At 43.5% G+C, this 22,254-nt stretch overlaps 2 protein-coding genes across 12 annotated transcripts in view; both read left to right on the top strand.

The window, feature by feature from the left end:
- TTC12 (tetratricopeptide repeat domain 12) overlaps window positions 1-7,031 on the top strand; it is a 19,452-nt gene extending 12,421 nt beyond the window's left edge. For 4 of the 5 annotated variants that reach the window (XM_074848659.1, XM_074848656.1, XM_074848655.1 and 1 more), the window contains 7 exons: window positions 359-493; window positions 1,030-1,131; window positions 1,848-1,916; window positions 2,716-2,817; window positions 3,699-3,798; window positions 5,571-5,796; window positions 6,673-7,031. In XM_074848659.1, coding sequence (XP_074704760.1) covers window positions 359-493; window positions 1,030-1,131; window positions 1,848-1,916; window positions 2,716-2,817; window positions 3,699-3,798; window positions 5,571-5,796; window positions 6,673-6,748 — 810 coding nt within the window. In that variant the 3' untranslated portion in view covers window positions 6,749-7,031. The remainder of the gene's footprint in view (window positions 1-358; window positions 494-1,029; window positions 1,132-1,847; window positions 1,917-2,715; window positions 2,818-3,698; window positions 3,799-5,570; window positions 5,797-6,672) is intronic. The other variant, XM_074848657.1, reaches the window with a different exon arrangement.
- On the top strand, window positions 6,686-22,254 carry LOC141933708 (uncharacterized). 7 transcript variants are annotated; one of them, XR_012626198.1, is made up of 8 exons: window positions 7,144-9,472; window positions 11,052-11,263; window positions 13,306-17,836; window positions 18,394-18,633; window positions 19,526-19,682; window positions 20,780-20,909; window positions 21,605-21,799; window positions 21,961-22,025. XR_012626198.1 is itself a non-coding variant. In XM_074848650.1 (8 exons), exons 3-8 carry the CDS (start codon window positions 11,182-11,184, stop codon window positions 22,110-22,112), a joined length of 5,292 nt encoding a protein of 1,763 aa, XP_074704751.1. In that variant the 5' UTR covers window positions 7,144-8,541; window positions 9,114-9,472; window positions 11,052-11,181; the 3' UTR covers window positions 22,113-22,254. The 7 variants fall into 7 exon arrangements, 6 of the variants coding, with proteins under 6 accessions (XP_074704752.1, XP_074704751.1, XP_074704750.1 ...); XM_074848650.1 differs by lacking the exon at window positions 21,605-21,799 and having other exon boundaries at window positions 7,144-8,541; window positions 9,114-9,472; window positions 21,961-22,254; XM_074848651.1 differs by lacking the exons at window positions 7,144-9,472; window positions 21,605-21,799 and adding an exon at window positions 6,686-6,792 and having other exon boundaries at window positions 11,112-11,263; window positions 21,961-22,254.

The raw sequence follows: 22,254 nt of genomic DNA, 5'->3' as shown, positions 1-22,254 counted from the left end.
ACACAATAATTATAGCATTTTTACATTGCTAGTTGCTTTCTCCTTTTGAACATACTTTACTGGAGTTACAGCTGCAGCAGAGGCTGTTCTGTTCTGTGACCTGAGTGACAGCAGGAAATATTCACAGTCTGAGGTTAAGGACTACAGAATCCAGTCACTTTTTCTGAAGACTCTTAAAATGTCATCAGGAGGTTCAATGTGAAAATGAGGGTCATTTGCAAACTTTGGACAGTTGGGATTTAACATAGGTGAGAGAGGTTCTGGAATCCCATTTTCCATTGCCAGAGGGATAGAAACATGTATTTGTTATTTCCTTGTAATTTGTTCTTAATTTATTATTCCGCTCTTCTGTTTTTAGACCTCTGCCAAGCTGGTGAACCAGGCAGCCCTTGCCTGTTGCATTGGCATCATGGGGAATCTGTGTGCAGATGTAGTCATTCGAATGCAGATGGCCGAGTGCAAGGAGTGCTGGCAAGCGTGCTTAAAGCTTGTGGTAAAGAAACTTGACAGCTCCCCAGAATAGTGTTTTCAGCCCTGTCTTCTGTGGAAGTCGCACTTGTGTGATCATGTTTGTCTGCCTTCCCTAATGGCTCTGAACCCTTGACTGAGATCTTTCAAATCCGGTAGCTGGGTGAAGGTCTCAGAGCAGTCCATTGTTCACGTAAGTGGATCGATAGATGGGTGGAGGAGAGCGAGTGGTCCCTTATTGTAAGTGGCCCCTTTTGGGATAAGGATGCAGTATGAACTCAGTCCTCAAACTAAAGAATTCAGAGGGTGGGAAAGGATCTCACTGACTGCCTAAACATCAGAAGTTTGGAGTGTGCAGCTTTAGATACCAAAATGAAACATAAGAATAAATCTGTATCAAAAAGGCGTCATTAGCTCTGGCGCTCACAGGACTTCCTTCCTCTGAGTTCACGGTGCGTCAAGGGAACGCAGATGCACCATGTCAGTCAGCACACAGACGACCGAGGACGTTTGTATTCTGAACCTCTGAATTGATTTCACTCTTCTCGTCTTTGTACACAGGATGAGTGCTTTGATGTCAGCACACCCAAGTACCGGGAGTGTTTGTTTGCAGTGCTGGGCCTAATGATGAACTTACTGCTTGAATCAAATGTCATCATCCAGGTATACAAGATCTGTGAATGTTCTTTGGTAGTGTTCTTCTTATCACTTCCTCAGAGATTCAGAATTACTCGAGCAGTTAGAGCATCCTCCTCCCTTGTCACTATAAATGGGCCTGATGCAAGTCACTGAAGTCATACCGGAACATTCACATAGAATAGGTGAGGGAATATTGTGACCTTGCAGCCTGTACAGGGAAGAAGGGCTTGACTGCATTAGATTACTTTAGAGCCCTCTTTCACATCAGGCATGCCGAAGCACTTAAAGGCTGCCAACCTTGGATTTTGCTGGTGTTCAGTTAATTTTCAATTTTTATTGGTGTTTAAGTGTAGTTGACAATCTAAATAAGCTAGAAAGTGAAAAAAATTACAGAATTGTCTCCTCCACCACCACCCCTCATACACACACAGTTATGAGAAAAATACAGTGTAAAGCACATACAGTACCTTTCCATAAGGGTATGAGTGGGGTTTTTTGGCATAACTGTCCATTCTTAGATGCTTGGCACATTCCGGAATTATTTAAAACCAAGGATTCCATCAAGAAGGAAGAATTTCTTAAAGTTACATCTGAGTGCTGAAGTGTTAGTAACTTACTGCCGTGTGTGCCCTGGTCTCCACTGGATTCTTTGTTGTAGAATACTTTGTCTAGTAACTCATTTCTGCTCTAACACTGCCCAGCAATCAGCTGGACCTGAGTTTTTCACGTTGTTGTTTCAGTACTTTGCTGTGGACATAAGTGGCAGGTGCATGTCTCTCCTTGGGGATAAGGATGGAAGGATTGTGACAGTAAGTGGGCTATCTATGGACTAACAAAAGATTGTATTAGCTGACCTGAACACTTCAGTGCAAACTGCTCCCCTATGCAAGTCTGTGCATTAGGCTTTGAAGCCTAAAACATTCATAATTTTTAGTAGTAAAGAAATAATATCTCACTTACTCAGTTTTTTATAGTGTTTGATGCAAGAGGTTCTCCACGTTCCCTTGAAATCTACTTAATAGAAGCTCTTCCAAATCATTGGTTTTCAATAAAAAACTTTTAAAAAATCAATCTAGAAGCAAAGGAGCAAGAACAGTTGGGTGTTTAGCAGCTGTTTCTTTTTACAGTTCTTGTACATAAATCATACCTAGGAGAATGTACTCCTGTTAATGTAGGAGAGCAGCAACAGACAGCAGTTACTCAAGGCAAATGGGTAGGAGCAGATGTGGACTCAGAGTCCATTCACCTCTCTGAACTCACATGAATTGTTCTGATCTGTTTTACCTGACTCAGTGCCAGCAGTGCTGGGCTGGTTTCTACTGGGAATTTGTTTCAAGAAATAAACGTACAGGGAGTTGTCTTGATCTCAGTTTGGTCTCATCTCTCGCTGCGCTGAGTCTTTAGAAGCCGTGCTGAGTTCAGTTTTCAGTAAGCGATAAAAAAGCCATGTCCTAAAGGTCTTTGTTGTATTTCTGTAAGTTTCTCCTTTTATCACTTTAATTACTTAGGGTTTCTTCTGTAAAAACAAAATAATTTGAAAACTCCTTAAAGTTGTCTGGACAAATAAACATTCTTTTTTTTCTTCTCTCACACTGTTTTCTAATTAAGAGAGCCATTGGAGTGCTAAGTCGCATCCTGCCAGCGTCCTCCTCGGCGGTAGAAGAAGTAGTGAAAGGAGGAGTGGTGAAGAAAATTATCAAATTCTTGAAAGTAAATTAATTTAACAAAAATCACTTTAATTATGCTTGTATTGTCCCAGAAGAAAACCATAGTTGCCCATGTTCAGCCTCCTTTTCCTAGGAGAAAGACCTGTGCAGTCTGGCTGCATGTGTCTGCATTTGTGTTGTCCATTGTAACAGTGCTCTCAAGTTTAATTTTAAGCTAGGTAGCCAGTTTGGAGACTAGACTGCCTTCTGTAGTCTGGTCTGTAGCCCAGATTTTTCAGTTGTTTCTGTATGAGCCAGATGCCTGTGCACAGCTCTGCTTGCAGAGACCTACAAATTCAAGAATCCACTACTGCAGGCCCAGATGGAGGATTAAAGCTTAAAAGTGGTGTGATCTAATTCAGACCACAGAAAAACAATGGAGCCCTTTCCACTGATTGTCAGTGAGTGCTGAATCAAGCCTGGGAGCAATTATTTTCAAATAATAATGCATATGTTCATCTGTAGAGGCTGATTTGCTCTATAGCTGCGTATCTAGCAGAATGTGTATCCACCCAGCCTGATGTGGATTCTACAGATTTGCTCTGATGCAGATAAAATTAGTCTAGAAAAAGGTTGTGGCGCTCAGCTTGGCTCTTGTAACTAGCAGGCATCAGAGGAGTTAATAGTTTGAAAGGAATTGGGCTCCAGAGATTCAGGGAAATTTTGTATGTTTGTTGCTGGCAGGAAACAGATGGTTCTTGTGTCATTTTCAGCCTGTGTTCATCTGGAGAGATATACTTTACAGAGGTCTTAATTTGGTGTTAGGGTTTAGGCATAAGGAATACCTACCTGTCTCCATGGTAGCTAAGCTATTCTGTAACCTTGAGTAAGTTGGGGTATGAGCTGTATGTTTATTAATGTATGCTTTACTCTAATCAAATCTAGGCTGCAGGACAGATCACATCCAATTACGGTATAAAGACCCTTTCCATCTGCACCAGAAGTAACAGACAAGCTCAAGAAGATCTAGTGAAGTCAGATAAAAGTAAGTGACACCTTCACTAATTGGAGACTGAATGCAGAGATGTAATCTTAGCATCATTCAGTTACTTCTTTTCCCTCTAGAACAGAACTGAACACTGGGTTTTACTCTTGCAAGACTTTAGCTGTGTTTTCTGAGTAACGTGCAGTTTTACCTCCTGAAATAGTGCTTAATGAGCATTAGCTCTGTGTGGATTGAAATAGGCCCATCAGATAATGAGCCTGAGTTAGAGACTCTGACTGTGCTTTACTCTAGTAAAATGGCTTGATGTGCTTTTTCAGGGCCAGAAATATGTGTCTTTTGAAAAAAGTGCTTGTAAACTGTAACTGAATTGGGTTGTATTTTCTGAAGTTAGTGGCTAAAATAAGAAACTTCATTTAGACATCTGATTTCCAGAGGCGGAGGCTGTTTATAGTTTCTTTCAATTTACATGTGGATATTTGGCCCGGTCTTAAAAGGAAATGGATATGGAGATAGTGACAATAGCAGACCAGGTGTCTTGGGGTACTTTCCAGTATATTCGCTCTAGTCATGCGGTATAACACTGATTAGATTGCTTTAAAATCCAGGTTCAATTAATGCTAATATAATAACAACAGAGAATACTTGAGTTATATCTAAACGGTTGAACCTGTCAAGAAACTGTCAGCTCATGTAGCTCAACCTGAACCCTAAGGATTTTCACTCATTAAAAGCCTTTCAGAGCATCATCTTCCTTTTGTACACCCCATATTAGTTTCACTGTCATCTGTAGATGAAGGTTTGATTTCCTCAGATTAGCAATAACACTTCACTCTTGTTCTTTCCACCAAAACTGTGGGTATTAATTTTGTGAGAAGTCACTATTTCTTATTTTTCTCATCTCTGTTTGCCAACCCAGATATTGCCCTGTTGCTAGGAGCCTGTTGGAATCAAGCTATAGTCCCATGACATTAAATTGCATTCCAGCTGGGCCACTTAGTTCAGCTTCTGCACCAGCCACTGTTGCTGTCTGGAGCAGCGCTGCCCTTTCAGAAGATACTATAGCAGCAGAAAAGGTGGGATGTGATCTGGAAGAACAGATGGGACCATGAAAGAAAACCAGAACAAACTTATGTAACCCCCAAGGAAACTTCATGCATGTGAAAGCCATGGCTGTATTTTATTTAGAAAGAGGTCTGTCAAAATGTTTCTAGGTTCTGTGGCCTGAGATGTTGCTGTTGCTTACAGATGCCAGCAAGAGCTATACAACTTGGTGTCAAGAGAGTAGACAAAATGCTGCTGTACGTTAGTATAGGTTACAGAAGTAGATGAGCTGAGCTATAGCTAAGGACATAGATAGAAAGCTTTTTTATGTTCATTTTTTTCAGCTATTCTTTCCGCAACAGCATTTCTGTCCTAACACGTTTAGCTTGGCGCTGTAAGTGCTCTACTCTGTGCTTGCCCTGCTTGTATGGTGGGGTGAGAGGCCAGTGCAAGATCCTGCAAGCAGCAGAGGTTGCATGTTCAGTTTCAGAGAAATGTTAAACAAATGCAGAAACACAAGCTCCATGCTAGAGAACCTCTTAAAGTGTAGATTCAGTTTTGTGAGAAAGACATCTAGGCAGGTGAAGCTGAGACAGCATCCTGGATCCTGAACCTTGCTATGAAATTCCCTTTCTCCTCCAGGTCTTGTAGAAAAAAGTCCGACATGGAACAATGCTCACTCCCTAGGAGTTGAGGTAAAGACAAGAGAAAATATCAGTGTTACTTGAACAAATCTGTGTGATTCTGTACAATTAATCTCTCTCTCCCAGGGTTCAGTGTGCTGCTGAAGCTCTTGGACTCAGAGAATGAAATGATTGTGGGAAATGCTGCTTTCTGCCTTGGCCAGTGCCTTGTAGTTCCTGGAGCAGCGACGTCCTTACTGAATTCCAATGTTGTGATGATTCTGTTGAAACATGCTGGTGGTGATGCTACAAGAACTTTAGTGCAGGAGAATGCAGCAATTGCTCTGGGGAAGCTTTGTGTCGCTGAACCAAGGTATTGTGAAAAAGGCTGTTGTTCTCCTGCACCATCTGGTTGTTACTAGGTGATAATTCTTGAAAACCTGACCAGTGTAAGTTGACTCTGTTCCTAGAGCAGGCAGGTACAGGGTGGATGATTAGTTTATATAAATACTCCCTTCCTCCAGCTAGAATTCCCACTTGTGGTACTGTCCCCACAGTTCTGCTTTAGGGTTCCTGTGTTGTTAGTTGTCTGTCCAACATGTTTCAAGGAGCTCATTTTGCATTGCTTTCTGATGTTACCTGTGCTGGAAGAATGGAAGGAGGAGGAGTGATGTTTTAAGTGGGTAGAGGTCAAAGCAATAATGAGAGCAAAACAAAAGTATAAATGTCAGCAAAGAATGCTGCGGCCTGCCAAGAGTATGCCAAGCTCTAGCTAGCTGCAAACTGTCAACTGGATCTTGAACTGCATTTGAGACAGAGAATCTGAGTTCCATTTGTTAATATGCACCCTGAACCACTGCAGAAAGCAAGGGATAATGCTTAGGGTCCAAAAGGTTAAGTACCTTGCTTCTGCTGGAGATCCCGAATGAGCAGCAGAGAAAGTATCTGTTCTGAGATTTGCAAAACACTCCAGAGATATAAAAGGGAAACACCTTATTTTCTTAGTTTTGTTCATTTGAAACATCACCTATTTGAACAGTTGTCAAGTATTATTTAGAACTTTCATTTTCCTTTTTGTAAGGAAAAGTAATCCAGAAACTCAGTTTTGCATGCTGCTTTAGGAGGAATTTATCGAATGTAGCATTAAACATCCTTGACAGTTTGAGTGTGGCATATAGCAGAGCAGTGGAAGCTTAAAACTTTTATTGTTAGTCATCTTATTCCCCCGGCAACCTTTCTGTCTTTTCAGGCATATTTTTCAACTGCGGGAACTCAATGGACTGGCCATCCTGAACTCCTCTATGAAATACATGCATAACATCTGAATTCTTCAAGAGAGCTTTGAAACGTGCTGTTAATATCGCTTGCTGTTGAGTATTTTCATTTTCTTTCTAACTCAAAGCACATCAACTTTTTAATCCCTTCTCAAAGTGTTTGCTGGTCCTTCATAGAAGCCAGTGAAACAATATCAATATAAGTATCAGGAGAAAGGAGTTAATGTATTATCTAGAGTAATGACAAAGATAACAGCTTGTGTTAAGCTTGTCTTTGCTTTAATAAATGATGTTGCCCTTTCTTACTGGCAAGTCCCTTGCTGGTTAATCACTGACCAAAGTCTAGTCTACTTTTTGGTTTGGGTCCAGTACCCAGTGTATTAGAAGACAATAGAAATAAGTTGTGAGTTGTGACTTTGAAGGATCCTTTTTTTCCCCCGTACGCTATCCTCTGGTGGCTAGATGATGATTTAGTATTGCAGGTGTGTGCTGGGTTTGTGTGTGTGGTGGGGATCTTTGGTAGCAGGGGAGGGGGCTACAGCAGTGGCTTCTGTGAGAAACTTCTTGAAGCTCCCCCAGCTCCTCACACTTTGCTTAAACCTCATACTTACCTGCTTCAATATCTTGGTCTTAATTTTGCTAAGTGCTCAATCCTAGTGATAACTTATGACAGTGAAGTTTGTACACAAATTATGGGCTATTTATTTTAGTAGCATTACACTTACTGTCTTTGTAAATTTAATGGTATCCCTTGGTCTTTTACTTGTGTGGGGAGTAAGAACAGTAGCTGACCTTCCTGACTTACTTTCTTATGGCCCCTTCTGTTCATCTCTGATCTCCTCTACAGTTACTCGTTTTTTAAACAGCATCTTTCTAGCGTCTGTTTTTTTTCTGGAGAGGTCAAAAATTAATTACTACTAATGGCAAGTGTAATTTGAAAAGAAAGGCAGTAATGCATTGCTCTTCCCTCTTATGTGTTCTTCCAAAAAGGCAGTTTAAGATGCTTGTGGAAAGCATATCTACTGAGGACTCTGGTGGTGCTAACACAACAGCAACTGCAGTACTGCTGGCGGAAGACTGTCGAATTTAGCAAACAGTCTCTTCACAAATAAACAGATGCCCATAGACACAAATCTATACTAAAAGCTTGTAGAACTTAGGCTAGACAAGGACTTTGGCCATAAATACAATACTTCTGTCTTTTTGCCTTGATTTTGAACATGGGAAACAAAAGAATATATTACATTTCCACGAAGCAGCACAGGCCAGTCATGTTTGACTTTAAAATGGCTCTTCAGTTTGCCTTCTTGACACCTGTGGGTGTCTATTCTGTATGTAATCTTGTCCCCTCAGAACAGTGGCGGACAAATTATATATCATCTCCTTTTCTAAATAGCAGCTGAATCATCTTCTCGCTTCAGAAGAAGGAAATTCTCTTGTACCTGGTTTTTCTCCCCTCACAGTGAAAAGCACACAACTGATAATCTCACTGTCTTTTTTTTTTTTTTTAAACTCCTACCGTTAAGTTACACCCTGCTTAGACAAATATGTAACAAATATTGTGTGGAGGGTTCAAATCCAAATAAGCACTACGCTCTAAACCAGACAAACACCAACTATTGTCTTAAGGAAAAAAAGTTACTGAATCTTATGTTTACAGAGACAGGATGTCAGAGGGGAACAGCAGGTGTAATGTGTCACCAAAAAATTACAGGAGAGTTGAAATCATCTTAAAAGCCTAAAAGCTAGAGATCTCTCTTGGTTTTGACTGACAAGCTGGGTTTTGCTTAATGGAACCTTTCACATAACAGTTGCTATTGTCCACAGAAGAAAATGGTGATCAGGTAAGAGAATTTCCTCTAACTTCCTTCTGCAAAAGGTGTTTGAGAACTGATTTGTTGTCCTCCTCAAAAAGAATTACTATTGCAGAATTTTTACAAGTGCACCAGGTTACCAGCAGGAACTGTTGCCCTTTGGGGATGGGAAGTGGACCTGAGCCAGCGAGCAGTTACAGGAGGGGCATTGAGCTTATACAAGCTATAGTCCCATTTGAAGAACAAACAACCTGCCAGCAGATCCTAGCTGGGAGTTGCCGTGGGTTTATAGATCACTTTTGTAGCATCTTTATACTTGTAAAACAGTTGCACCAGATTTTATGGCTCAAGAATATGTCTTGACCACTATTCAGGTAGTATAACTCATGACAGTCGGTGGGAAGAGACCCATGCCTTCTCAAGGGTAAGTGGTCTGCAGAGACTATGAGTATACTAGCTACTGTTTCTAGTAGAATTATTCCTTTAGTTATAATTGTGAAGTTTCATGCTGTTTAGTCTTACCAGTAACAGGTCTGGTATCTATGCTCATGTATCGTGCTATTTTCTGTCTGTCAAACAATGTGATATGGGTTGAATTGCAGATCGCAAACTTTGATCGCAGTACCTAGGATGCAAAACAGCTAATCCGGGTAACACAGTAATACAGACTTGGCCTCACTATCAGCTCTGTGAAGACAAAACCAGGCGACAGTTAGACTGTCAACCAGTGTAAAAAGCAGAACACAGCTTGGAGATGTGGAACTTCTGGAAACAGAGCCTTCTCGAAAGTGTTTAATGTGTTAGCTAACGTGACAAATTACTGCGTGCTGGTTTGGGGTAGAGACACCAACTGAAATTGGGGCCCTGTGTGTCAGGGTGCTGTACAAATGCCAGCTGGGATACTAGATAACTTAGAGTGGGGAAAAAGATGAAGTGACCTGACCTTGGTTCCCACTTTCAGGTGAGTGACATGGCTAGGACTTGCTATCTGTCAGCACCTAGTCTGTTGTACTATCTACTAGACTACACTTTATCAGTTTGCTGAAGGATGGATAATGGTTTATTGTTACTTCCCTCAAGAGCAATCACCTCGTCCTCGGTGTCTTTTGCAGTGCTTTTCTGAGCTGTCATTGTGCTACTTATCTGACTTTTGCTCATTGTTTGACATATGATTTCCACTGCACTCGCAACAGTCGTGGCTGTGTAATAATGTTCTCTCTTATCTCCTTAACCTGCATTGCTCTAAATTTCCCATCTCCAAGAGTTTTGCTCGCTATTTGTGTGTGTGAAGGTGCCTTGGCTCTAAAAAGATGCCTGATGTATACTGCTTACATCTTCAGGTGAATATTTGCAAGGACACTAGGGCCTTGTGGTTAAAGGTAAAAGGGGTGTAGCTGCGACTTTGCCCAAGAAGCCTCTGGTCTCTTCTTTGGTTATTATGAAAGTTTAAATTGTGTGCTTGTTAAGTGTTTGTCATGCTGCTTCTTTCACTGTGGATCGGATTCCTGTCTCACCAGAATGTTAGTTCAGGCTGCTCTGAGCCAGATGGGGTTAGTTGCTGTACCGTAATCTGCTTCAGCATGTGTTGGCTTTTCTCCATGTCACCTGAATTAAGAACACACTTTGCCAATGCTTGTAGGCATAGGGAAGAAAGGATCCAGCAGGACTGATAGAGTGATAAAAGCAGCACCACCAGCAGCCTTCCTCTGTGGCCTAACCCTACCTGGAGGGTCACGGAGAGAGAATGTCCATCTTATTTGGGCTCACAGAGCTGAACACCTACATAAATGGATTGCTTTAGTGAAGTGTCTCCGTCTGGGGTCCAGACTCATCCCTGTGTATATATGTCTCAGCACAAACTGGCAAAACCTTCTGACCCTTATTGAGTAGAATTAAAATTACAGAATTATAGAATAGTTCAGTTGGGAGGGACCTACAGTCATCTAGTCCAACTGCCTGACCACTTCAGGGCAAAACAAAAGTTAAAGTATGTTCTTCTTAAACACGGACAGGCGTGGGACATCGATCACCTCTCTAGGAAGCCTGTTCCAGTGTCTGAGCACCCTCTCAGTAAAGAAATCCTTCCTAATGTCCAGTCTAAACCTCCCCTGAGGCAGCTTTGAACCATTCCCACGCATCCTATCACTGGATCCCAGGGAGAAGAGCTCAGCACGTCCCCTCCTCAGGAAGCTGTAGAGAGCCATGAGGTCGCCCCTCAGCCTCCTTTTCTCCAGACTAGACAAGCCCAAAGTCCTCGGCCGTTCCTCACTGGACATTCCTTCCAGCCCTCTCACCAGCTTTGTTGGCCTCTGCCGGATGCATTCAAGTACCTGTTAAAACGGTGGGGCCCAGAACTGTACACAGTACTCAAGCAGCATTTCAACTCTTTCTTTAGTGATGAAGAGCTGCCTTGCATAGCAACCTCTCATGTTTACAGTCATATTTTTCGTCTTTGCCACGCATGTGAACACATTCTCTTTTGTTAAAAATCAATTGATTCCAATTGGTGCAGACTGCTTTTTTTTTTTTTTTTTGAACAGATTATTGGTTGCTGTCTGGCCTAAGCTGTTATAAAGTAACCCAACACTCTGTCCTTCCAGAACAAACACAACAAATGCCCAGTGCTAAGAGGCAGCAGTAACTCCCCTGTCTGAATATATTGTTACTGGGATGACTCAGGAGCTGCTTCACAAGATGCAGGAAAAATTCCCCATCTTTATTCTGATTGCAGCTGGACTATTGGGTTTATCTGGTGAGTGATGTGTTTTGTTCTCATCTCAATTGCTGTCTTTCTGCCTTCTTTTCGTCTGTTATCAGTGAGCACAAAAACTATGCTAAATATTGTGCCATCAGTCTCAGGTGTGTGACAACAATGACATGAAGGAGCAACTTCTCTCTGTGCAGCTGTGCTGTGAGGCTCAAGATTTGGTTTAAATGGTTTCTATTGTGGGAGCATTAGTGGCCCCAAATCAGGACCTAGCTGTGCTACTTACCCAAGCTAAGAGACAGTCCATTCCCCAAAGAAAATATTGTCTCCTTCAGGTGGGGGAAAGCAAGGAGAAAATAGTGGCACTTTTCACAGAGTAGCGCCACAGCAGAACTGAGGGTCAAACTTGTGTCTGCTGAAGCCTTGTTCCAAATATACTTTTTCAGGCACCACTGTTTGTCACATTAAGCATGGACTCCCCTCTTCACCATGCAGTAACACATTGTTCTGCATTTTCTTTGGGAACAGCTGTCCTGCCAAGTATTTCTGACAGCATGAAATCAGCGATGAGTTTGTAATGCTGTCATGCCTCAAATGAGTTCCTAGGGCTGCTGCCACTCATTGCAGGGAACCACTCAGTCTTTGCTTTCTACCTCTTACTGCGTGCCTGTGAGCATACCCTGCAAGTGTACATAAAATTAACTTGGCTAATAAAAGCAGTCTTGTGTCTTCAGACAGACTGTTCTCTTCCGTAGAGATAAACTTGGGGAGGGGTGTCAAAGAATTTTCCACCTAATTAGTAATTCTATTCTTTCTGAGTGTTTTGTTTATCATGTTTAATTACCTTATCCCCCTGCAAGGTGGATTTGTGGATATTTACACCACTTTCTTTTACAAGACCATGATTCAGTCAGTGCTTCTCTTTATAGGCAGATCGCTTGTGTTGCTTTGCCAAGTTGGGGCTACACAGTGGGAGTTTCATTTGTTTATACAAAACCATAATTCAAAATATTTTATAGATTTAATGTACCAGTCTCCATCATCCATTAACCTCCACTTCTGTTTTAGCAATATATCAGCTTTTCTGGTTCACTTATATCAGCTTAACCTGCTCACTGTTGACTGAAAGTAGTACTGGTTTTCAAAATGACCACTGAGGAGTTGTAATCTCCTCTTAAGGCACTACACTTGGATGCCAACTCCAGGGATTTCAGCTGAAGTGAAATCGGTAAACCTCTGCTTTGCCTTTATCAAAAAAACCAATTTAAATGTGTAACACTTAACTGCATAATCACTTTTTAGGTTTTAGATGTATTTGCTGGCAGGTGCCTGAATGAAAATGCTTAAAGTTTTTGGAGAGGAAAGTACATTAAGATTTTAGTCCATGGTTTGGAAAGTATACTTGGGAATGTCAACCTTCTGAATGTGAAGACCGAAAAAAGTGAAATGTGTGGATAAAACAATAGCCTTTTAAACTGTAGGTCTGCCTCTTTAAATGACAAAGTGTCTGCTTTTGATTTGAGAAGTTAGAAGTAGGGAAGTACTATGTCTGCTCTGTGTTACTTCCACAAAACAAACTAGCTTTGTCCTGCCCGGTCACCCACTATGGATTGGGAAACTCATCAGAGGACTGGGATATTGGGGGAAGGAAGAGTGGTTAAGGAGAGCCAGCTGAGTGAGCTCATTCATGTATATCTTAGTCTTGCTTTGCTATGAAAGAGTTACCAGCCTGTCCTCAGGCAGCCTGAAGGTTTTATTCTCCCTGCATCTTCAGCTGTCATTTATATCCTTGTACAATTAAGTTAAAGGGTTCCTCTCTGGCTCGTTAATGCTTTGCATAAGTACAGCAGGGGCATGAAGTGTCATCCTTCCTATGACACTGAATATAAACAGATTTATAGCAGCTGGCTATAAGAATGGCAGTGCCAGAGCTGCCCATCCTCCCTCCTGTATGGTTCTGAATGGAGCCAGTGGCCACTTAACTTCCCATTTTCTGCTCAGCCTGTTGCGAAGTGCCGCTTCGAGCTGTTAGAAGTTCATGTACATGTACCACTGAATAGGCAAAGGGCTTGTTTTCTGTTCATTAGGTGCCTCCAGGAATGAACATCATGTCAGTGAAGTATTAGGCCTGAGCTTTCCTGGAGAAGCGCAGCCAAGAGCTGAGAGCAGCCCAGTGCCCAGCGAAGCGTTTTCCATTACAGAAGATAACTTGGATGAGGTGACGTTAAATTTTCAGAGTTCAGCAGTTGATTCTGCCAATGAAACAACAGTTGACTTCATTCCTGTCCATACAGAGACAGCTGCAAAAAGAACAGCCGAGCTGCCTAAGGAGTTGGTGAGAAACTTGGAGGTGCCTGAGCAACTGCAAACAGAAGCAGCCACTTTAAAACTCCAGGATGGACACACATTTCCTAGCAAGCTCTTGAGTAGCATAAGCATGCCTGTCTCCACACAAGGATCACAGGCTACCACACATCTGGAACATCCAGACAGGTCACTGCGAGGAAAACCAAAAAATATTCCTGAGGCTGGTTCCAGTCCCACCAGCTCTGGCGCTGGGCTGCCCCAGCCCTTTCTCAGTGGAGGGACTCATCAAGACTCTCCTGAGTTTAAAGCTGTCTCTTCCATTCCTGTTATCAAGCAGATGGAGGTGCCAAGTCCTCCAACATCTCTTCTGACTTCCATGGTAAATTTTCATCCTCCAAGAAAAGAAATAGAAGCATCTGCATTTCCCACTGGAGTTAGGATTGCTCTTGAAGGTGCAAGGGTGGATTGGTTACCAAGAGGAATGCCTCCCACTACCAAAAGGCCAAAAGACACAAATCCACAAGTCCAGCCTGACAGCAAAGCTGGTGTGACACCTGCATACCTGAAGAAGACTCAGAGTATGGATGCTAAAGTTACAACTTCTTCATTCCTACAAAAGCCAGCTTCAGGGGACCTTGATGCAGTCTATTCCAGAATGATACAGACAAGTGCTATTCGGTTTTCCCCTATTTTCTCTGGCAATAAAGCCAGAAACTCAACAACAGCTGTAATAAATGGTTCTGGATATCCAACCCAGTTGCCTGCTCTTCAGTCACTCCCACAAGGCAACGTACTTTCTTCTTCATTATTGATACATCTGGAAGCTCTAGTTCATGATGACTTACTTCCATCTCCATTTCAAGGGCCCCTCAACACAACTGATAGACAACAGTCCCTCTCTTCGTTCCAAACTCTCAACTGTACTAAACAACATGTTTCCCAAGAAACCAACAACAGCTATCAAGAAATTGCAGTTCTGGTTTTGCAAAGAGATACTGATCATCAGATGATGACAAGTAAACCTGAAAAATCCAGATCCCCTGAGAGCCCACAGTCTTCTGCTAATTCATCCTCATTAAGCCAGTCATGGATTTCCACATTAAAACTTCCCCAAACTACTAAAGAGCTAAAAGGAGTAACATCTGCACTCTTTCCAGGTACGTCTACCTTTGAGAACGCAGTCCTTCAGCCTGTAAGCACTTTTGATTCTGTTCATGCTTCCAGCTACCAGCCACCAGGTACATCTCTTCCTGCTTATGTTGGATTGCAGCTAATGGGCATCCCCACTTCTGAGAAAGGACTTCATATACCAACTTCATCCATGTCTACTGGTTCTGCGTCTCGGGTTCAAGGCATTTCTGCCCATCCTGTATCTCTGGAAGCCTTCCCTATGATGCTGCAGATGAGCACGGTGGAAGACTCCAAGAGAAGGAAAAGTCTCCTTCAACAGATAGGTAAAACTGGTTCTCCCCCACTGACTCCACAAGCCAGCCCAGTCCCCAGCCCCTCTGGACTGCATGACAGTGTGAACCAGAAAGTTCCTCTTCACAGCTTTGCCCCTTCAGCCTCCCAGATCCAGCAGGCTGGCAGCCTGGCAGCTTTTGCTTCAAAACTGCCCTCACTCCATGAACAGGGAAGCCAGTCCAGCTCAACAACAGCACATCCTGAACCGATGGTGCCCAGTGTTTCTGATGAGATCCCAGCCTATCTGGCACAAGCGCTAGTGCAGCAGTTTGGTATGTCACATGATGCAGCTACCAAAAACCTCAGTGCTTTTAGAGGTGATCACCTTAGAGTGCTTACATCCCCATTCTTGTCCTTTCTGCTTAAAAGTGCTAATGGCATGATATGCCTGCAGCCCGTGCAAGATTCCCCTTTACCTACAAAATTCCAGAATATCAGTGGTGGGGGTCTGGTTTCCATTCAGCAAATCCTGGCAGCATCAAATTCTTCAGTGCTGGACCTTGCAAACTTACAAAATCTGAGTCCTCCTAGCTTAATTCTGGTTAAGCCTGTATTTATACTTCTGCCAATTGACGGACCAGATTTACAGATGGTGCCCTCTCCTGAGGGTAAAGATGACCACAAAACTGCCCTCTTGTTCACAAACAAGAAAGATCTCAACTTGGGTACACCTGAAAGCGGCCGTGATATCCCAATGGAAACTAGTTCCTCTTATCCCACTAGTAAGTCTCCGAGGCCTGAAACTACTCTCTCCACTGCATCTAACCAACAAGCAGAGAAAGCAAAAGTAACTTCTCAGCCAGTGCTAGCTAATCCTAATTATACAGCCATCACTAGTTTGTTTCAAGCTTTTACCTCAGCATCGAATCATTTGCTGGACCCACGGATGAGAATTGGCACTACAGGGCGGGCTGTGCATCTGCACAGGCTGCCTGAAGAGATGCAGGTACCTGCTCCCAATTCCCAAGAGGCCAAGGGGACTGATTTGCTTTTACTTAACAGTATGTTGGCAGAGCCTTTCACCTCCACTGCGCCACCATTTGTGGTGTCTGCACAGCGTAGCCACCATATTTCCCCTGGACTATTTTTCACTGCTGGAAAGCCACATTCTTCTGTCATTCCTTTACTGTCAGCAAAGAGGCTCCCTGATTTTCAAATGCCTGCCCAACCTCCATTTACTGTCACAGGGACTGTAGATCAGGTGCAGCACAATAAAGAACTAATCCTGCAAACTACCGGCCATCACCAAGGCTTAGCGACCACGCCTTCCCCTGTCCGTGCACAGTGCACAGAGTGTTTGACTTTGCACTCAGCTAGAACCATAAAATACCCATTAAAGAGGTTCACAAGCATCATGCCTTTGCAGTCCACATCGCAAAGTCTCCTAAGTACTGAGTCACTTCAAAGGCTGCCATCGCAAGTTCACTTTATACCCAGCACATCATCAGCTTTCTCAGTGCTTCCAGCTGGAAATGGTCGCAAAGATTCAGCAGTGGGCAGCACGACCTGTTCAGGAGGAGTCACTGTGCATGCTAAAGAAGCACAAACCCACGCCACTTCTGTAAAACCTGATCTTACCAAACATTTGGAATTTACTCCTGTTATGCCTAAGCCCTTTATAGTGACAGAGAGACCAACAATTGCACCAGCGCATACTTCACTTTCAACAAAGATCCAAACGAAAACAGCGGTTTCTGGGAAACTTCTGGCTACAATTACCCATCCAAGGATGTATATCAGCTCTCCTGCAAGTCCATCTTCACCTGTGTCTACACGTGTTTCCCTGCTATCAGCCACAAAACATGACCAAATCCATCAAGCCCCTACTAAACTGTTGTCACAGGCCAACATGGGAGAAAATACAAAGCCAACTGAAATCAGCACAAGTGCAAGAAAAATAGGAACCGGTAAATTCTTGGGAACAAGCATGTCTCTGTCAGCCATGTTTAACACGAGGACGCAGCAACCCCCGCCAGCAGATCTTGGGAATAAGGTAATTTTAACTCCACTACAACCACCTGTGTCTGCAGGATCTGTTATTGCTCTTGAGAGACAGCCTAAATTGACACAGACCACATCACAATCTCCATTAGCCATGACTTCTCTCTCTGCAGCTAAGAATGATTATCTCACCACTTCACTTACAAACAAAAAAGTGTTTCACCTGCTAACATCAGCTATCCCAACTGATCCAAACATGGTGCTGCCTCCAGCTGCCAGAGAGAACAAATCAACTGTGGTCCCTACATCAATGGGAAAGAGCGAGGACACGTTAGTGAAAGGAGTTGCAGCCACCGCTAGCCAGCTGCCCACTCAGGTGCCTGTGTCTTCATCACATCAGACATCAGCAAGACGCCCTTTGGAGCAGGTATCCCTAGAAGAAAACATTGAACATAAGAGTGGTCATTCCGGCCCTGATGCCGTTACACATGCTACTGGGCCATCTACAACAAAAGCATTTTCTGTCTCTGCTAATAGGATTGTAAATAAGGTTACTAATCAGTTAGCTGTCTTCAAGAAAGAGTCTGTCAATGATGCTGAGATGCTTCTAGCCAGAGATCTAATCCAGTTCCTTCCAACCTCAGAGAGCCCCGTGTATTCTTCTCAGAGTCTGGCAGCGCTTATGCCACAGGGGAATTCCTTGCTGGGTGTTACAAACACTGGACAATCTGAGAGCGTGTTCTCGAACACAGAGGCAGAAGAGATGGTTAGAACAAACGAAGTAACAGAAGAAGCAGCTGAAGGCTTAGTAACTGTTCTAACGCTGCTGGATTCGGAGCCCAGTGCGCTGCTGAGCGAATCACGTCAGAGGAGGGTTTTGCAGTCAGACACCACCATTCTGAATGGGTAATTATCTCAGTGTAGGTGCTGTTGCATATTTATGCTGTGTCACTTAAGGCGGGGGGGTGGGTAATATCCAAACTGCTCCATGGGCTCAGTAACATGGGTATATGCTGTGTTTTAAAAACACTTAGTTCATTCATCAGTGACATCACAATAAAAAGAAAAGGGTCCTTTCACATTTCGGATATTAATACTCTCCTTCAGACCTAGTTTTCTTTTTTACAATAGCCTTTCATGCTCTGCCTTTTATCCCCAAAACAATCTACATGCAATTTTGCAGTTTTGATATTGCTTAAGTGATATGTGCTAGCAAAGAAGGTAGATATTCCCACATAGTAAAACATGTCCAAGTTCCTGTGTGTTCAAATGATTTGACTGTGCAGCGAGGCAGCAGGTGGTCCTGATCACGGGAGGCTGTGTCATGGCAGGGTCCACATATTGTTCATTTGTTTCAACCTACTGTTTGGTTTCACTGAGGAAACTCATCCTAATGCTGTTTTATTCCTAACAGGCTGTGGAACCTAGCTGGACCTCAGCTTTTTTTCCTTCTTTCCTTAAAGCCTTGCAGTTGTGAGTGATGATGTCTGTGGCTCCGGTAACTACACTGTGCAGATGAGCCTGCGCCCTGTTGCAGAAGCAGGCCCTGACGTCGAAGGGTCGGCGCCTTCCCAAGAGACTTTCCTGGCTTTAATTGCTGTGCAGAGTAATAGCAGCCAGCCCGTGCTCCAGATCCGGTCGTGCTGTGTGACACCTTCTGCCAGCCCAGGAGGACCAGGCGCGATGTGCTGCCTGTTCCACAGGTCAGACACAGCTGTAGGGATTGGTGTAGCTTCGCACTGCTCTTTGGACCTGGGCCTGGGCTGGGGATGGGCCGATTCTTAGAGGACCCTCTCTCTCTCTGTCTCTCTCTGTGTCTGCAGTGTGATCTCTTTGGAGTTCAGAGCAAGCTCAAAAGCAGTGAGAACAAATCTGAGAGTGCTCTGCTCCCTTAGCTGCCTTGTAATTGATATTAAGGGCTTGATAAGACAAAGAACCCTTGGGGGAAAAAAATCTCCCTTCACCTTTTGATTTATGTCAGTAAGCCTTCTTGCTTCTCCATGCCGTGCTGTCGCAGGTGTCAGGTTTACAGCATCCTCCTGCGCTTCCTGCTAGGGGCGGCACAGCGTAGGAGCAGAGCAGTCCAAGGATGGGAGCCAGGCTTCTCCACCAGCCTCCATTTCCCCGTGAGCATTTCATAGCTATTCTTGTGTAACCTGTCTGGGTTGAGCACAGGGAAATTGGAGGATTCATTAGCTGCTGTTTGTAAAACCACAAGGGCATGAAATGTGCATTAGAAGTGCTACGCATTATTGACATCAGTAAAAGAGCTTTCTGATTTGTCCGTATCGGCTATAGCAGGAGAGCACCTCTGCAGTGCTTCTGAATTTCTTTAGGTCAGGGAATGATTGTTGTACTACAGCGGCCATTTTAATGTTTGTAGTAAAATCAGCCTCCATGAAACAATTCTGCTGCTCTAGGACCGTGGCCTCCACAGCAGGGACAGGTACAGCCTGAGATGCTGACATTTTGACCCTGCAGATGCAGGTACCTGGCTTAGAACTTGTGCAGACCTGTGTCAGCAGATCCTCCTCATCCCTGCCTTTAGTCAGGGAGAGCTGGAATGTTAAACTGTTTGCCATCTGTCCTTGCCAGGTTGCCATTTGAATGCAGACACATCCAGTTACTGCAGAGCAGTAAGTCCAGACGTGCTAGCTTCACCGTCCAGCTGTTCCAGATGCTGAATCACTCAGTAGCCTATTTGCACTGTGAGATCAATGTCTGTCTGCATGGCAAAACAGGATGTGAACAGGTACGTGGGACTGGTCCCTTCTCACTGGTCTGAAGAACTTTCAGAAAGATTTGGTGCTTCCAGCAAGTCCAGTCAATTCAGTAAAGAATCTTGGTGGTAGATTATAGAGCTCCACCTTCTTCCAGCTCATACAGTTCATTCTTAATCTCCTCCGTACTCTGTGTCTCCTGAAGCCCCACCTGAATTTCTACTCTCCATTAAGCTAACTGAGCTCACAGTGCTTTATTTTCACTTTACATGTAATCGGCATAAGAAGCACATCAACAAATAAGCAAGTAGCAACCTTATAGGAAAATCACAAGGAAAAGGCTCAGCAGAGCTACATAATTTTGCACTGTAGAATTACGTGAAAGGGCTCAACCCTGTCACTATATTGGATTATCCTGGTCTGGGATACGGAAGTTTTCAGGATTCCACAAGCTTGGAGGGCTCAGGGATAAGGTTTCTGTGAAACACTTGGCACAGCGTCTCATACTTAGCCATAGACCATGCTGTGCATTTAAAAGGCACAGAACTACGGAAGTAGTGCAAAGAAGCATTTTGAGAGGGATGTTGAAGAGAGTTTCATGAAAGTTTGGTTGAGCTGGACAGGAGAGCTAGAAAAGCTCTAAAGATTCAGCCAGGCAGGCTGAGCCTGCTTTTAAGAAGCTTTGGCAGGAATTAGGCAATCAGTTGCATGGGCATGTGAAGGATGAATGTCTGCGTCTCAGTGCTTGCTCTAACAGCGCTTCCTGACCTGCAGACACAACCATGGGGCCTAAGAAGAGAACTGAGCTCAGCCGCCTCCTGTAACAAAGTCACCACATCAAGATCATCCCATATCTGGTCAATCCCTTTGATAAAAGTCTGGAAGATGAGTTAAGGATATGAAATGGTAGCAATAGTTGCAAATCCCTAGGGAAAAGGAATAGAGATTTAGATATGGGCTGCTCCAAGCATTAGGCAACTCACTTGTTGGACAGCAGAGCTGGACGAAGTCTGAATCTGAGGAGGCCTGCTCCGACCGGCACTGTGGTTGCTGTGGACTGTGCACAGTGGCTAGTGCAGGAGATTCTGTTCGGGTACGATTGCAAATGTTTTTCATGTGTCTTTCCCAGGACTGCTTTGAAAATGTGGAGCCATTTCTCCAGTCAAGTGACAGGAACAGCTATGGAAACCTGCACAACCTGATCTCATTTGGTCCGGTTTTAAGAATGAAGAACAGATTTCTATACAGACCTGTGGAAGGTGGGTGTCCTGTTTTTTCTTCTCTCTGTCTCTCTTGCAGAAGTTTCTGTTCGACTTTTCCTGCTGTAAGAAAAACAGTACACTTTGAACAGCTTTCTTGACAGCCATCTGATATGACTAGATTATATCCCAGCAACTCCTCACCTTTGTTTTGACCTTCCTAAATCCCAAACATGATGATGGATAATGAGTATCGGATCTGATAGACTTTCAGACAGGAGACACAGCCAAATGCATCCTTTGCAGGAACTGAAGCTTTACGAGGAGGACAGGGGGGAAAAATAAGGCAGAATGTCCTCTAGCTGGAAAGAGCTTTCCTGCATGTTGTAGTATTTTGGTGAAACATGTTGGCTGAGGATGGGGAATGTCATTAAAATAATTGTGAGAGATATTCACTAACTCTTTCCTTCAAGTGGCTGGGTTATAGGTGAGATGAGATGGGAGGAGTCAAGGTATAGGGATCTCCTTTTAAATATTTTTTTCTGTTAGCTTTGCAGCTTTTAGAATGAAAGAGCAATAAAGCCATTTTCTGTACTGATCTTAGGGAAGAGTTGGCATATTTAGAGGTAGTTATCTGGTACAGCAAGGAAACACCATCCACAGGTAACTGGACAACAATCTAACTTAGGAACGTTAGGTGCAGAATGAGGTTGGTCATGAGTCAGGAGCATTTTCTTTTTTCTTTCTGTTCATAGGTGAAGTACAGCAGCTGGTTAATGTTAATTAGATGTTGTCCAGCTATTAGAAAGGAGTGATGCTGAGCCTGGTACATCATGAGCATGAGAGACTTCTTAAATCCACTGGCACCATCCCTGAGAGTCACCTAACTTCTTGTGTCTTTCCTTGTTTATGCCAAGAATATTTACTGCTGGGATCTTATGGCAAAGAAGGTAGTGTGTTTGAAAATGCACTACCCAGACTACTCTGTGGAAAGAAACTTAGCCCTACCTGCTTGGCACTTTATAAAGATGAATGGGAGTTTAACCACCTTATTCTTCTCCCTCCCTTTCTTAACGCTGTTCACTGCTTGATCACTTTTCTTTATTTCCAGGTCCTGATACTGCCATGCTGGTACCAATTCTGCTGGGATCCCTTACTGGCTTTGGTGTCTTGGGCAGCGCTTTCATAAGCCTTTGGCTGCATCACAGACAGAAAACCAAAACCATACGCTGTCCACAACTTGGAGAAATCCATGGCCTGTGAACTAGGAGCAGCTGCCTGGTCCTGCAGATCCAACACCACCGCTACAATGATCAGAAAAGCAACTGATTTTGCTTTGCACAGTGTATTGCTTTTGTAGAGTTTCTGCTGACCCAGGGAGCAAGATACCCAGTCTCTGCTTTAA

This window comes from Strix aluco, chromosome 23 (assembly GCF_031877795.1).
Source record: "Strix aluco isolate bStrAlu1 chromosome 23, bStrAlu1.hap1, whole genome shotgun sequence".
Lineage (NCBI taxonomy): Eukaryota > Metazoa > Chordata > Aves > Strigiformes > Strigidae > Strix > Strix aluco.
This window is presented reverse-complemented; position numbering and strand designations above follow the sequence as displayed.

Bases quoted from the DNA above. Each gene is read 5' to 3' on its own strand.
- LOC141933708 (XM_074848651.1), top strand. From the start codon at position 11,182: ATGACTCAGGAGCTGCTTCACAAGATGCAGGAAAAATTCCCCATCTTT. The intron at 18,634-19,525 runs GTCAGACACAGC...TGTCCTTGCCAG, and splicing joins ATGTGCTGCCTGTTCCACAG to GTTGCCATTTGAATGCAGAC. The intron at 20,910-21,960 runs GTGGGTGTCCTG...CTTTATTTCCAG, and splicing joins TCTATACAGACCTGTGGAAG to GTCCTGATACTGCCATGCTG.